Genomic DNA, 15,225 nt, shown 5'->3' with positions numbered 1-15,225 from the left:
AGCCATTATTAGAGTTTCACCAAATTTTCAACTGACTCTCCTTTTTCTGTTTCAGGATCCTGTCTAGGAACCCTCATTGAAATTAATCATTTCTCCAAAGTCTCTTTCAATATGTACATTTCTCACACTTGCCTAGTCTTTCATGACCATGTCACTTTTGAAAAGTACTGGTCAAGTATCTTATAGAATGTTCCTCAGTTTGGGTTTTTCCAATGTTTTCTCATCATTAGACTGAACTTCTGCATCTAGGGGACAAGTACTGCAAAAATGATGTTGTCCTTCTCAGCTCAGCATCTTAGGGATTATGCTCTTGGTATATCTTACTACTGGTGATTACTTAATCACTTTGAGAGAGATCTGCTGAGTTTCTTCACTGTGAACTATGAGTTCTGCATTTACTGTCTTTCTTTCTTCAGTTGAGTAGTTATAGGAGATACTTGCAGATTATGTAAATTCTATTTCTCCTCAAACTTGCCCTTTTATTTTAACATCCGTCTGCAACACTTACTACTGTGATGTTTGCCTGGTGGGGATTTCTGGTTTTCTCTTTTCTGTGCTCATTAATTGGAGAAGGAAATGGCAACCCACTCCAGTATTCTTGCCTGGAGAATGCCATGGACGGAGGAGCTGGTGGGCTACGGTCCATGGGGTTGCAGAGTCGGACACGACTGAGCGACTTCACTTCACTTCACTTCGTGCTCATTAATGGAAATTCTCGTGTGAGGAATGGTCACTTTACCCCATTTGTATTTGGTTATTTTTTATGTCAGTGTGGACGCATTAGTATTTGTTTTATTATGTGAGTTCAAATCTAGTACTATCATGATTTGCTTTGTTGCTCAAGATGTCCCAGCAGTGGCCATTAGGAACTCCTTCTGGTTGGGTCCTTTCTTCTTTTGGCAAGTCCCCTTTTTTAATTGAATTTTTTTCTTATTTCTGACCCCAGAAAATGTCCCAGGCTCATCTTGTCTTGTCCTTATCCCAGTCTTAGAATCGTCCACTTTTCCTTAAGAACGGTGGTTCCTTTTATTGGAAAACAGTGTTTAGGGACTGAGTACCAGATGGCATCATTGTTACTGGGTATCACTGCTTCTAGGTCCTCTCGGGACAAAGCTAGGAGGCCAGTACATACATGCATATGTGTGTGTATAACATACATACACAAATACATACACATATATTAAAAATAATACTGATAACTATTTCCAGTCCAATACAACAGTGCTTATTTAGCATTTCTCTTTTCTTTGTAATTTTTTCTCCAACAGTGAGAAACTTAAATTTTTAGTACCTACATTCTGTTCACATATTTGTTCTGTTCTGTTACACACATAAAGTAGTTTAAGAATTATTAACGTGTACCCCTGTGGGAAATACTGTATTAATAGGCTTTGTATCTAATTCTCTCCGTCTTTAGCCTCATGGTGTCCAGGCAGGATACTCTATTCTCCTGCCTTTCCTTTCTCTCGCCCCCGTTCTTCCCCTCCCCTCTCTCCGCTTTCTTCTCCTCCTTCTCCCTTTGCCCATCCTCGTTTCCCCTGTCCGTTTCCTGGTTTATTCTTTTTTAATACAGTTTCATTTGTTATGATTTTATGCCATTTGAATTTCTCTCAAAATTACTGTGGTTCTAAGAGTCAGAATTATTTAAAACTAAATATTCAAAGGGGTGTCACTTGTTCCTTATTCCTGCTACCCTGCTCCCATTTCCTAGTTTTTCGCACTCCTTTCTCTCCTATTCCCTGTAGGTAACCTACCTCCGTAATCTCTGATTTATTGTATTTTTGTTCCAGTGAACAGAAGCATGTATCTTCATGTATCCTTTCTGTTCTTACATTGAGACAGCGTATCTATAGGTACTTTTGAACTTTGGTTTTTTTGGCTTTTCACTGTGTCTTGGAAATTACTGCATATCATAGAGATCTTCATTTTTTTCAACAGTTGTACAGTACTCCATTGTCTGGATGTGTCATAGTTTATTCAGTCACCTTCCTGTATGTAGACATTTAGGTGCCTTCCCCCCAGTACTTTACATCTGTGAAGAATGCAGCAGTGTGTCTGTAGTTTTGTATTGCTGGGGATGCATTCCCAGGATGTATCCTGGACATGGACTGCTGGGCTCAAAAGTGAGTGCGTGTGGTTTTGTCAGGCGTTACCCAGGTTCCCTCCAGAGTGAATGTACAGGTTTGTATTCCCAGCAGCAGTGTACCTGAGTGCCTGTTTCCTCACATCCTCAGTAACACAGTGTTTTGTTATTTAAAAAATTTTGCTTATCTAATAGATGAGAAATGGTATCTCAGTGTTGTTTTAACCTGAATTTCTCTAACACGAGTGAATTTGATCATTTTTTATATTTTAGAGGCTATTTTAATCTTTTTTTGTGAATTGTCTGTTCATGTCTTTTTCCTGCTTTCTGTTTTTTTGTTTTCTTCCCTTTGTTTTAAGAGTTCTTTATGTTAGGACTATTAACCTATTGTAGCGTATGTTAGGAGAAGGCAATGGCACCCCACTCCAGTACTCTTGCCTGGAAAATCCCATGGATGGAGGAGCCTGGTAGGTTGCAGTCCATGGGGTCGCTAAGAGTCGGACACGACTGAGCGACTTCACTTTCACTTTTAACTTTCATGCATTGGAGAAGGAAATGGCAACTTGCTCCAGTGTTCTTGCCTGGAGAATCCCAGGGATGGGGGAGCCTCATGGGCTGCCGTCTATGGGGTCGCAGAGTCGGACACGACTGAAGCGAATTAGCAGCAGCAGCAGCAGCGTATAAGTATTTCCCTAGTTTTTCAGTTGTCTTTTGTCTTTTTAACACTTGTGTTATTCAGTTTTAAAATTCTTAGTCAAATTTATCAGTTTTTAAAATTGTCTCTAGATTCTTAGAAAATTTAAAGTACAACTCATGTATGTTTTCTTTTAGCAATTTATTTGAGTTTTCATCCTTTATATCTAGATTCCTAATTCATTTGAAGTTTATTCTTGTGTGTGGTGTGAGATATGGATCTAATTTTGTATTTTTCCAAATGGCTACCTAATTTTCCTGGTATTATTTATTGGGAAGTCCATTTGTAATTAAGTGATTTAAGATGTCACCTTTGTTATATATTAAATTTTTGTGTGTATATGGTCTAACTTGGCTTTTTATTCTGGTCTCTTTGTTTATTCTTGTGCTACTGCCATACTGCTTTAATTATAGATGCTTGGTGGTATGTTTTAATGTCTGACAAATTTAGTCCTCTTGTGATTTTCCTTTTTCATTGTTTTCCTGGCTATTATTACATGTTTGATTTTTCCGTATCAACTGTAGTGTAACTTGTCTAACTGTATAGTTTAACTTGTTATATATATTTCTCGTATTGCATTGAATTTGTAAATTAAGTAAGGAAGAAATGACTTCTTTTAATATCATCATGGTCTTCCCTGGTAGCTCAGGGGTAAAGAATCTGCCTGCAATGCAAGAGATGTGGGTTCAATCCCTGGGTCAGGAAGATTCCCTGGAGAAGGACATAGCAATCCACTCCAGTATTCTTGCTGGGAAAATCCCATGGACAGAGGAGCCTGGAGGGCTGCAGTCCATGGGATCGCAAAGACTTGGACACAACTGAAGTGACTGAGCGTGCATGCACATACAGCATCATCGTGGCTAAGAATACCATCTGTCTTTTTGTTTGCTCAGTCTTCAGGGCCTTAGCAGTTACGTGTAAACATTTTTTTCATATAGACTTTATACATTGTTTAATTTATTCCTAGGTTATTTAATCTTCTTTGTTGTTGTTATTGTAAATAGAATTTTTCTCGGCCATTAAGTCCTCTGATTATTACTTTTCAATATTATTTTTAAATTATCTGTTTTATGTACAGTAGTGTGTATATGTTAACCCCAAACTCCTTTTGTATGTTAATTCTTTATCCTACTTTTTCACTAAATTCTTCTATTTTTTACTTAGTTTTAGCATTGATATTTTGGAGTTTTTCAGGTGTACTATTATATGATCTGCAAAAAGAAATGTTTACTTCTTTACCTATCTTATAATTGATTTTTCTTATCTCTTTGGACTGGCTAATACCTCTAGTTCAGTGTTGAATAGTAGCAGAGATGGTGGGTTTTTGCATTGTTCTTAGTCTTAATGGAAATGCCTCTGTTATTTATTAAATAAGATAATGGATTAAAGCCTGTATCGTGTTGAAGATGTCTCCCTTAATTCCTTCTTCCTTGATTATTGAATTGTGAATGGGTGTTGAATTCTGTCAGTAGATTTCTCATCTGTGTAGAAAACCATGTTTTTCAGCTTAGATTAATGAATATATTATATATTAAAAGATTTTCTTAATTGAACAGTCTTGCATTCCTGGGATAAATCCCTCTTGTTCATGTTGTATTATTTTCTTAATGTGGTACTGGATTCAGTTGGCAAGCAGTAAAATTGTTTAAAGAAGGAAATGGCAACCCACTCTGGTGTTCTTGCCTGGGAAATCCCATGGACAGAGGAGATTGGAGGGCTAAGTCCATGGGGTCACAAAGAGTCAGATATGACTGAGTGACTGAGCATGCACAAAAATTGTTCCCTTCATTGTATTTCATGAGTTTTTTTGTTTCTCTGTTTCTCTGCATTGTAGTGCCTGATGTGGTATTTTGTGCTTATTTATCTATCTCCTTGATTAGATTCAAAGTACGGTCACCCTTGGTATCGGTGGGGCATTGGTTCTTTTACACTCTCAGATAAGAAGGCGCTTGTATAAAATGGTACAGTATTTGCATCTAACTTATGCACATACTCCCATATACTTTAAATCATCTCTAAATTACCTATAATATGTTATTGTTCACTCGCTAAGTCGTGTCTGACTCTTTGTGACCCCATGAACTGCAGCATGCCAGGCTTCTAATATGTATTTAATATGTACATACGTATATAGTATGTACACGTTTGTAGTATATAATGTAATGCAAATGTAAATGCTATGTAAATATTTGCTGGTGTATGGCAAATTCAAGTTTTGCTTTTTGAAACTTTCCGAAGGGTTTTTTTTTTCCTTTTTTAAAAATATTTTCAATCTTTGTTTGAACCTGCAGATATGGAGGACTGACTACTCTTTTAGCTTGAATTAGATTTTACTTTTCTATCTCCTTACTGTTGTTGTTCAGTAACTAAGTCGTGTACGACTGTTTGAGACCTGATGAACTGCAGCACATCAGGCTTCCCTGTCCTTCACTGTCTCCTGAAGTTTGTTCAAACTCATGTCCATTGAGTCAGTGATGTCATCCATCCATCTTGTCCTCTGTCACCCCCTTCTTCTCTTGCCCTCGATCTTTCCCAGCCTCAGGGTCTTTTCCAGTGAGTCAGCTCTTCACGTTGGATGGCCAAAGCCTTGGAGCTTCAGCATCAGTTCTTCCAATGAATATTCAAAGTTGATTTCCTTTAGGATTGACTGGTTTGATCTCCTTGCTGTCCAGGGGACTCTCAAGAGTCTTCTTCAGCACTACGGTTCGAAATCATTAATTTTTTGGTGCTCAGCCTTCTTTATGGTCCAGCTCTTATATTCATACATGATTACTAGGAAAACCATAGCCTTGACTATGAGGACCTTTGTCAGCAAAGTGGTGTCTCTGCTTTTTAATATACTATCTAACTTTGTCATGGCTTTTCTTCCAAGGAGCAAGCATCTTTTAATTTCATGACTGCAGTTACCATCTGCAGTGATTTTGGAGCCCAAGAAAATAAAAGTCTATCACTGTATCCATTGTTTCCCCATCTGTTTGCCATGAAGTGATGGGACCAGATGCCATGATCTTTAGTTGAGTTTTAAGCTAGCTTTTTCACTCTCCTCTTTCACCTTCATCAAGAGGTTTTTTAGTTCCTCTTTACTTTATGCCATGAGTGGGGTCCTCTGCATATATGAGGTTGTTTATATTTCTCCTGGCAATCTTGATTCCAGCTTGTGCTTCATCCAGCCCAGTATTTCACAGGATGTACTCTGCATATAAGTTAAATAAGCAGGGTGACCATATATAGCCTTCTAGGATTCCCAATTTTGAACTAGTCCATTGTTCCATGTCCAGTTCTAACTGTTACTTCTTGACCTGCAGACAGGTTTCTCAGGAGACAGGTGAGGTGGTCTGGTATTCCCATCTCTTTAAGAATTTTCCACAGTTTGTTGTGATCCATACAGTCAAAGGCTTTAGCGTAGTCCGTGAAGCAGATGTTTTTTTCTGGAATTCTCTTGCTTTCTCTCACTAACGGATGTTGGCAATTGATCTCTGGTTCCTCTGCCTTTTCTAAATCCACCTTGTACGTCTGGAAGTTCTCGGTTCACATACTGCTGAAGCCTAGCTTGAAGGATTTTGAGCATAATCTTGCTGGCATATGAAATGAGTGTGATCGTATGGTAGTTTGAACATTCTTTGGCATTGCCTTTCTTTGAGATTGGAATTAAAAGTGATTTTTTTTCTAGTCGTGTGGACACTGCTGAATTTTAATTCTTTATTTGCTTGGCATTCTCTAATGTTGTTGAACAAGTTAGAAGCAGAAATCGCCTCTTAAAGTTGTACTGAATGAAATCTGATTTTAGTGTTTAATTTTGACAGTGAGCAGTTACATTTGTGACAGTATTAAAGAGCACTGGCCAGGGAACTGGAACATGTCTAAGTTCTAATCTGAAACATTGATTTTATGTGGGCCATAAGTAAATAATATTTTGGCTTCATCTTTTGATATCGTGACATCTTTGGATATCAGTTTTTTCATCTGTCAAATCAAGTGGACACTCTGATCTTTTGACTTGTTTCATATCCATAAGGATTAAATGAAATTATTTTTTAGTCATTGAAGTATGTATTTTTACATTTTGCATAAAAACTTTTCCTAAATTTTTGTTTGTTTTTAGAATCACTTACCTGTTACAATCAATAGATACACATATGATTGTAGATAGTTTTGCAAAACACATTCTGACTGTAAATAAATAATTTATGTTGTGGAATGTAAGAATATCAGTGAAGTGATACAGCTCTCTTAACTAAATTATTTAATGTGTGCTTAACACATTTTACTTTTAGGTATGTCTGACTGCAGCAATGATACTTCAACTCTTGGTACATCTAAACCAGCCACAGAAGAAGTCAAGTCTAGTTCTGAGGTGATTGGGTGATATTTATATTGTTTTTTAAAGTCAACCCATGTCAATCAAGTTTAGACTGTCCAAATTGAGTTAGTTTGTCTAACCATGTGCCGTTCTAAATAAACTCTTCTACACATATAGACACAGGAAAGGCGTGGGAAGAAGAGAGCCATTTCTTCATAATTGTAAGTCAATTACCATTTGCCTTTGGGCATATGAAATTCTACAATATACTTGTCCCATAAAAATGAAATAAAAGTCGAGTCAAACTATAGTTTTAAATTTAAATATGCAGCGAAGTTTCTGTTGAAGTAATAGTAGTAATTGGTTCACATTTGTGCTCATCTGATCCTGTATTGTCTCTAGGTAATTATGCATCAGAATCTAGGTGTAATGTTTAAAAAAAATACTGAGTTCTGGACTTCACCTCAGACTCCCTAAATCTGAGTGTGTAGTGCTAGATCCAGGGCTGTGTATGTTTTTATTGTTGTTAATGTTTTAAATTCTGTAGGTGATTCTGTATCACCTCAAAACCACTGTTCTAGCCCATTAGAATACAGAGATATTAAGAAATTAATCTTACATTGAATTCAAGTAATCAGATATTTCTTTGAACATCTAATCCTAGTAACAGCTCTCAAATTTATAGTGGTTAAAGATTTACAGAGTAGCACTTTCATATTTTTCCACCTTGCCCCTCAGCCTGATTTGATATAATCCAATTAGATAAGAAGAACAGCCGTCATTTATTTCCCTCATTTATTTGTTGAACATGTTTTAACTTTCAGGGAGGTAGTAGCTGACGTCGGGTAACGGGCAGGTCTGGAGCATAACATGGGTTCTTCCGACTCCACTTGCAGTGTTAAAAAATCAGTTTGCTGTCTGTGTAGGTGACAATGTTAGCCATAATGTTTCATCATCGTCCCAAGACGTTGAGTCTGTATGACGAGCTTTAATGTAGGATTTAGAGCTAGATAATTTACTTCTCGCTCAAAAGTCGAAGATGAGCTCTGGTTGGCAGAATATATACTATCTGTGAGGGGTTCGGAATTCTTTGTGATTTAAAGTAGTGTGGCTATTTACCATTTGTCAAAGAAGTATTGTAGTTATATTTAGTTCTGAGAACCTAGGGAATTATGTATACCATATTTGTCTTAACTCGTGTTTTTTATTTTTTATGATCAGATCTCTGAATCTGAACTGTTGAGAGATGATCAGAAGTTTGACACCTGTGAACTACAGGGAGCATTGGCAGCCCAGCTGTTGATGAGGCTTATAATTGTAAAAATTATTCTTTTTGTGGTTTACCACTGTGAGTTTCAGCTACTTGAGTGTCACCTGGATAGATACTGAACTAGAAATGTCCTGCTCAGTAGAGAGTTAAACCTGGATGGCAGTGATCTGAAGGAATCCACTGCCAAGTAATTGTTCAGAATTTGTGTGTAAATTCATATTAGGCATTCTCTGTATTTTTAGCCATACCCAGGGATATTGTACTTAAAAGAAAGAAGAAAAAAGAAAAACCAGGTGTGTGAGTATAATCTGAATTTATACCCAAATTTAAAAGGTTTGTATGAGTTTATTACAGTTAACCAAAGTTGGATTTAGGAATATTTTGTGCCTTTGAAATTGCTCATTTATTAGAATTCTACTAACTTAAATTTTTTTTTTAATATCCTTGATGAAAACATTTTAGGGCTCAAATTTGCTTATAAGATTTTTTCTTTTATGTATTATAACTCTGTATTTTGGCCATTAACTCTTAAATTTCTGTACATCAAACTTTTCAGTAATTCAGGATAATCATAGCAGAGCTTGGCACATAAACTGATGGTCAGTTTGATGAATGAATTAATTCTCACTCTACTAGTAAACGATATATGGATACTAGTTTCTTAGAATATGATGACCTGAATTATAGTTTTCATTTCTTTAAAAGCAAAACAAAACAGCAAAAACTGTCAACATTTTGAACTGAGCCAAAAACATCAACCCTGTGACTTAAGGTTCATGTAGGTTCTATATGACATTACTGTGTGGATCACAGCGAACTGTGGAAAACTGGCAACGAAGACCTGGAAGTCTTAACATCGATAATAAGGAAAGAGCTGTGATTTGAGCATAAAGAAATATGAATAAATTTAAGAAACTTAGTAGGGGAAAATTATATAAAGGCAGAAGCAAGGAAGTTGGGAAAACAGGTGTATTTTTGCCAACAACAACAAAAAGGGAAAGCAGAGTAGTTGCATTAGGTATTTATTAGTGTATTTTAGGGTTTTTGCGTTACTTTTCTGTCTGCCCTTTGATATAGTAACAGTAATGCATATACTTAATTATAATACCCAAAAAATAGATATACAAATATTTTCATTCCTTCTTTACATAAGTAACTCAGAGGTCTAAAAGTGAATTTGTTCAGATCCTGCACACAAGCTGCATGTTATTAGGAGAAATTTTAAAATAAGTAAAATAGAGTGTAGAAGAATAATGCCTTTGGAGTGGTTCACATGAAGAATTATAGCAGTTCAGGAAGTGTCAGCCAGGAATATCCGTGAAGGTGGTCTTTAAACTGTCTTACAGTGTGGGGTAGCATTTGAGCATGTGACTGGTGATGGTCACTACCTGGGCAGAGTCATAGAGAAAGGAAACAGACGCATGTATGGGGAAGCATGAGTTGGATTTAATAGAGTATCTGAAGAAGCATAATTGGTGTTAAGAAGATAGTTCAGGTCATGGAAAGATTGTGTCAGGTGGAGTTGGCTTTTATGTTGTAAATACATTGGGGAGGAAGACAGACATGTTAAAAATACATATAACATATAAATAAATTATAGACAACAAAGGTCCATCTAGTCAAAGCTGTGTTTTTTCCAGTAGTCATGTATGGATGTGAGAGTTGGACCATAAAGAAAGCTGAGCGCTGAAGAATTGATGCTCTTGAACTGTGGTATTGGAGAAGACTCTTGCGAGTCCCTTGGACTGCAAGGAGAGCCAACCAGTCAATCCTAAAGGATTAGTCCTGAATATTCACTGGAAGGACTGATGCTGAAGCTGAAACTTTGGCCACCTGATGCGAAGAACTGACTCATTTGAGAAGACCCTGATGCTGGGAAAGACTGAAGGCAGAAGGAGAAGGGGATGACAGAGGATAAGATGGTTGGATGACATCACTGACTCAATGGGCATGAATTCGAGCAAGCTCCAGGAGTTGGTGAAGGACAGGAAAGCCTGGTGTACTGCAGTCCACGGGGTCACAAAGAGTTGGATATGACTGAGCAATTGGACTGAACTGAAATTATAATAAAATCTTTACCGCTATAAAGCAGGATAAGAGGCTAAAGAGTGATGATTGCTAATTTACATGAGTTGGTCAGGAAAGGCCCTTTCTGGGTGAGCAAATACCTCACTGAGTTGAGGGAGGGGCATGTGAAAATCTAGGAGTAAGAACCTTCCAGAAAGAGGAAACAGCAAGAGCAAAAATAAGATTGGTGTGTTTGAGGAAGTGAGGACTCTGGCTGGAACTGAGGGTCAGTGAGAAAAGAGTGGAAGGAAATGCAGTAGCTAGCTGCTAAGATTTGCTTGGCTCAGAAATGAGAATGACTGACAGATGATTAGAAGAGAGGTCTGAAATGCAGGATTCAAGTAGCAAGTGGTTGGAAAATATAAGACAAATAGGTGTTGATACTAGTAGATTAAAATATTTGTTAAGAAAAATGTGAAACATATGAAATAAAAGTGAAGTAGTAAATGAACTCCCATAGACTTGTCAACCAGATTATCATCATTTCAACTTGACCGCATTTGCTTTATCCATTCTTATGTGGGATCATCTCCCTTTTAAAAACCACGGAATTGACAATGACAAGATGGAATAAAGACAAAAAGAAAGAACTTGGCCAAGACAATAACGTTTGTAACCTATTTCAACTCTGTCTGGATACTGGTCTGTTTAGAGAAATGTCATTAGGGTACACCTAGGGCAACCCACTCTGGTGTTCTTGCCTGGAGAATCCCAGGGACGGGGGAGCCTGGTGGGCTGCCGTCCATGGGGTCGCACAGAGTTGGACACGACCGAGCAGCTTAGCAGCAGCAGTGACAAAGTTAGGAGTGACTGTGCTGGAGCTCCAGGGTCTGTCCTGTTGGTCCTTACTAAAATCAGTGCTAGAATTACAGCATCTTTATAGAAGGTTTTTAATTTCTAAGCTATTTCACATTTGATTCTTTTAATAGCTGTATGAGGTATAGGTGAAGTTAAGAATCTTGTTTTATAAAAGAGGAAATTGAGACCTAGGGAAGGACAAGTGACTGCTGTACAGTTATAAAAAGGGCAGAGCCAGTCCTTAAATCTGTGTCTCCTGATAAGTTGATTAGTTCTCTTGAGATCTCATGGGTGGGCTTATTCACCTAATGCTCTTGAACCGTGTTAAATTAACTTTGCCATAAATACACTAACCATGTTTTAAAGGTCATATTTTTACTGATTCAGATGGAAATTTCAGAGACTGAATTATGATTTTAATAGAATTGCTTTCTCTTTTCGTAGGCAAAAAAAGAATCTAATTTCATCTGACACAGAAGGCATTTGTGCTTTTTGGTTTTAGAGCAGAATGTGGTCTCTGTTGACATGCATAATTGGTTCACTAAGCACTTGGACCTTCATTGTCTGAAGCCATAACTAGAACAATTACAGTTGAATATTTGTGACTTCCTTTTCTTATTTTCCACACTGCTTACTTTATTCATTGCTGTTTTGTTAAGGTTTGACTGAGATTAAGAAGTGAATCTTTCAAATGAGAAGAAAATATAACTACTTGATAGCAGAACCAAATACCTACTGATCATTAGAATATTTCATGGCACTTTTATAATGAGTTTAAAAGTAGCATTTTAAAGTGGTAGATATAAGAAACCGTTGAAAAGCTTGAAGCTTATTATTGTACTTTATTTTTACCTGCTCAGTGGCAAATTAGATTAAACAACAATGTTAAATATATGTGTTTTAGAAGAAGTAAAGTCTTGTATTGTTCCAGAAGTCTGACTAAGGCTAAGACAAGTTCTTTTATATCCTTTCTAGAAAGTTTCTATCTTGTTTCTAATAAGCATTTTAGAAATTAGGTTTTACTGTTCTTAATGTAATACATTGATAACATCAAGAAACTTATTTCCAGTTACATTATTAAGATAGACTTTTAGTCTTTGGGTGAATTTTTGTTATTGTTGCATCTTTGATTTTCTGTGAAGTGTTTCCATCATCATAAATTGTTGTTGATTTAGTTGCTAAGTTGTGTCCAAGTCTTCTCAACCCTATGAACTGTAGCTCCCCGAAGCTCCTCTGACCATGGGATTTCCTAGGCAAGAATACTGTAGTGGGTTGCCATTTCCTTCTCCCGGGAACTTCGCGACGTATGGATCAAACCCACGTGTCCTGCTTGTCAGGCAGATTCTTGACCTCTGAGCAGCCTGGGAAGCCCTCTTTTATAGTTTTTGCTCTCCTTTTTTTTTTTCCATCGTGTTTGTTTGGTTATTTTGTTTTCTTTGCTGTGTTCCTCACTTGGCACTCTACTTGGTCTTGTTTGTGGTTTAGTTTTGTTTCTGATTGGTTGACACCATTTTTGGCTTTCTTTGCTCACGGAGCCACTCTCTCGTGCTTAGTTTTCTGTGGTCTGCTTTGGTTTCGTTTGTGTGCGTGTGTTCTTGTGTTTTTGTTTTCTGTTTGATTTTGCTTTTAACGTCTGTCTGCGTTTCATTTTTTGTTCTTTGTTGTTGGTGTATTTTTGGAGGTTTTTTTGTTGTTTTGGGGGAGATTTTTTGTGTGTGTTTGTTTGTTAGCTTGTTTGTTTTAATCCCCTTTATTGCCATAACAAACGGCTTGTGGAATCTTGGTTCCCTGACCAGAACCTGGGTCTGAGTCTCTGGAGGGGACGTCTGAGTCAGGACACTAGACCATCCGAGAACTCCTGACCCCAGGGAGTATTAATCAGTGAGCACTCCCCTGAAGACCCCCACCTGAATCCAAGACCCAGCACCACCCAACTGCCTGCAGCACCCAGCGCTGGACGCCTCACGCGAACAACAAGCAAGACAGGAACATGAACCCAGTCGTCAGCAGGCAGGCGGCCCACAGACACCCCAGAGCATATCACCTCACACAGCCCTGCCTATCAGAGGGAAAAAACGCACCTCCTCATCAGTAGTCATAAATGCTGAGTGTCAAAATGTAAGGGCCTTTTACAGTGTTAATCTCAAGGCGTATTTTCAGGAGTAGAAAACAAACAGTGTTAGAAAAAATTGTGTGAGCTTTTTCTTTTAGTTTTGGTCTTCAGCAGCCACAGAGAAGACTATAGACTCAGGGTTGAATTTATAGGAGGAAGAGTTATTGCACCAACCACAGGCGTGCAGATGCAGTGAGCAGGCAGGCGTTCCGTTGGCCAGGACGGAGACCGTCAGGGGAGGATGGAGTCTGAGCGGTGACTGCAAGTGGGTAGGGGTCAGACTGGCGGCATCTTTCTGTTTTTTTTGTTGTTGTACTGATTTCTGGCTCTGCTGGGTCTTGGCTGCTGTGAGGGCTTTCTCTGGCTGTGGAGAGCGGGGGCTGCTCTCTAGATGCAGTGCACGAACTCCTTGCTGTGGTGCCTTCTCTTGTTGCGGAGGGTGGGCGTTGATAGTTGAGGCCGGTGGGCTCGGTAATCGTGGCTCGCGGGCTCTGGAACTTGGCCTCAGGAGTGGTGCTGCCCAGGCTTAGCTGTTTCACAGCACGTGGGGCCTTCCCAGATCAGGGACGGAACCCAGGGCCCCTGCATTGGCAGGCAGATTCTTAACCAAGTACTAGGGAAGCCCCATCAGCAGGTTTTTGAGCCATATTATAACATTGGAGAAGGCAGTGGCACCCGACTCCAGTATTCTTGCCTGGAAAATCCCATGGACGGAGGAGCCTGGTGGGCTACAGTCCATGGGGTCGCACAGAGTTGGACATGACTGAGCGACTTCACTTTCACTTTTCACTTTCATGCATTGGAGAAGAAGATGGCAACCCACTCCAGTGTTCTTGCCTGGAGAATCCCAGGGATGGGGGAGCCTGGTGGGCTGCCATCTATGGGGTCGCACAGAGTTGGACACGACTGAAGCGACTTAGCAGCAGCAGCAGCATAACTAATGTAGTGTTGAGAAAGTTCGCTGGAGTGATGAATAGTGTTAAGGGCTTCACCAAAGAAGGGCATGGGGGAGTTATTCTTCCCCAGTGCAGTTGGTCTTATGCTATGAAATGCATTGCATTTATGACATTAAAGTTGTATTTTGTTAAAGTACAGTTGATTCACAATGCTGTGTTAGTTTCTGGTGTGCAGCAAAGTGATTCAGTTATATGTATACACACACACACACACACACACACACGTTCTTTTTCATATTTTTTTCCAAAATGGTTTATTGGTGGTAGTGGTTTAGTTGCTAAGTCGTAGCTGACTCTTTCGATCCCATGGACTGTAGCCTGCCAGGCTCCTCCGTCCCTGGGATTCTCCAGGCGAGAATACTGGAGTGGGTTGCCTTTATTACATGATTCTGAATACAGTTCCCTGTCTGATACAGGAGGACTTTGTCATTTATTTTATATATAGTAGTTTGTATCTGCTAATTACAAACTCCTGATTTATCCCTCTCCCAGCCCCTTTCCCCTTCAAGAACCATAAGTTTGTTTTCTGTGTCTGAATTTGTTTATTTTTATGTAAATACATTCATTTGTGTCGTATTTTAGATTCCACATATAAGTGATATCTTATAGTACTTGTTTTTCTCTGATTTACTTCACTCAATATGACAATCTCTAGATCCATCCATGTTGCTGCAAATGGCATTATTTTATTCTTTTTTTCTGGCTGAATAGTATCCCCTGTGTGTGCGTGCGCTTACACACACGTCATCTTTGCCCATTCATCTGTTGATGGACGTTTAGGCCGTTTCCATGCCTTGGCTTTTGTAAGTAGTGCTGCCGTGAACATTTGGGATGCATGTATCTTTTTGAATTATCGTTTTCTCCAGATATGTGCCCAGGAGTGGGGTTGCTGGATCATATGGCAGTTCTGTTTCTAGTTTTTGAAGTAATCTGTACTAGTGATA

The 15,225-nt window shown here is 38.6% G+C and overlaps 1 protein-coding gene across 6 annotated transcripts in view; it reads left to right on the top strand.

Annotated features, from left to right (window-relative positions):
* ARFIP1 (ADP ribosylation factor interacting protein 1) overlaps window positions 1-15,225 on the top strand; it is a 157,547-nt gene that overhangs the window by 33,649 nt on the left and 108,673 nt on the right. The window contains exon 1 of one of the 6 annotated variants that reach the window (XM_024977104.2): window positions 6,926-7,131. Within the exon in view, the coding sequence (XP_024832872.1) occupies window positions 7,054-7,131 (78 nt within the window). The 5' untranslated portion in view covers window positions 6,926-7,053. 6 annotated transcript variants of the gene reach the window in all.

This window comes from Bos taurus, chromosome 17 (assembly GCF_002263795.3).
Source record: "Bos taurus isolate L1 Dominette 01449 registration number 42190680 breed Hereford chromosome 17, ARS-UCD2.0, whole genome shotgun sequence".
NCBI classification, from domain to species: Eukaryota; Metazoa; Chordata; class Mammalia; order Artiodactyla; family Bovidae; genus Bos; species Bos taurus.
This window is presented reverse-complemented; position numbering and strand designations above follow the sequence as displayed.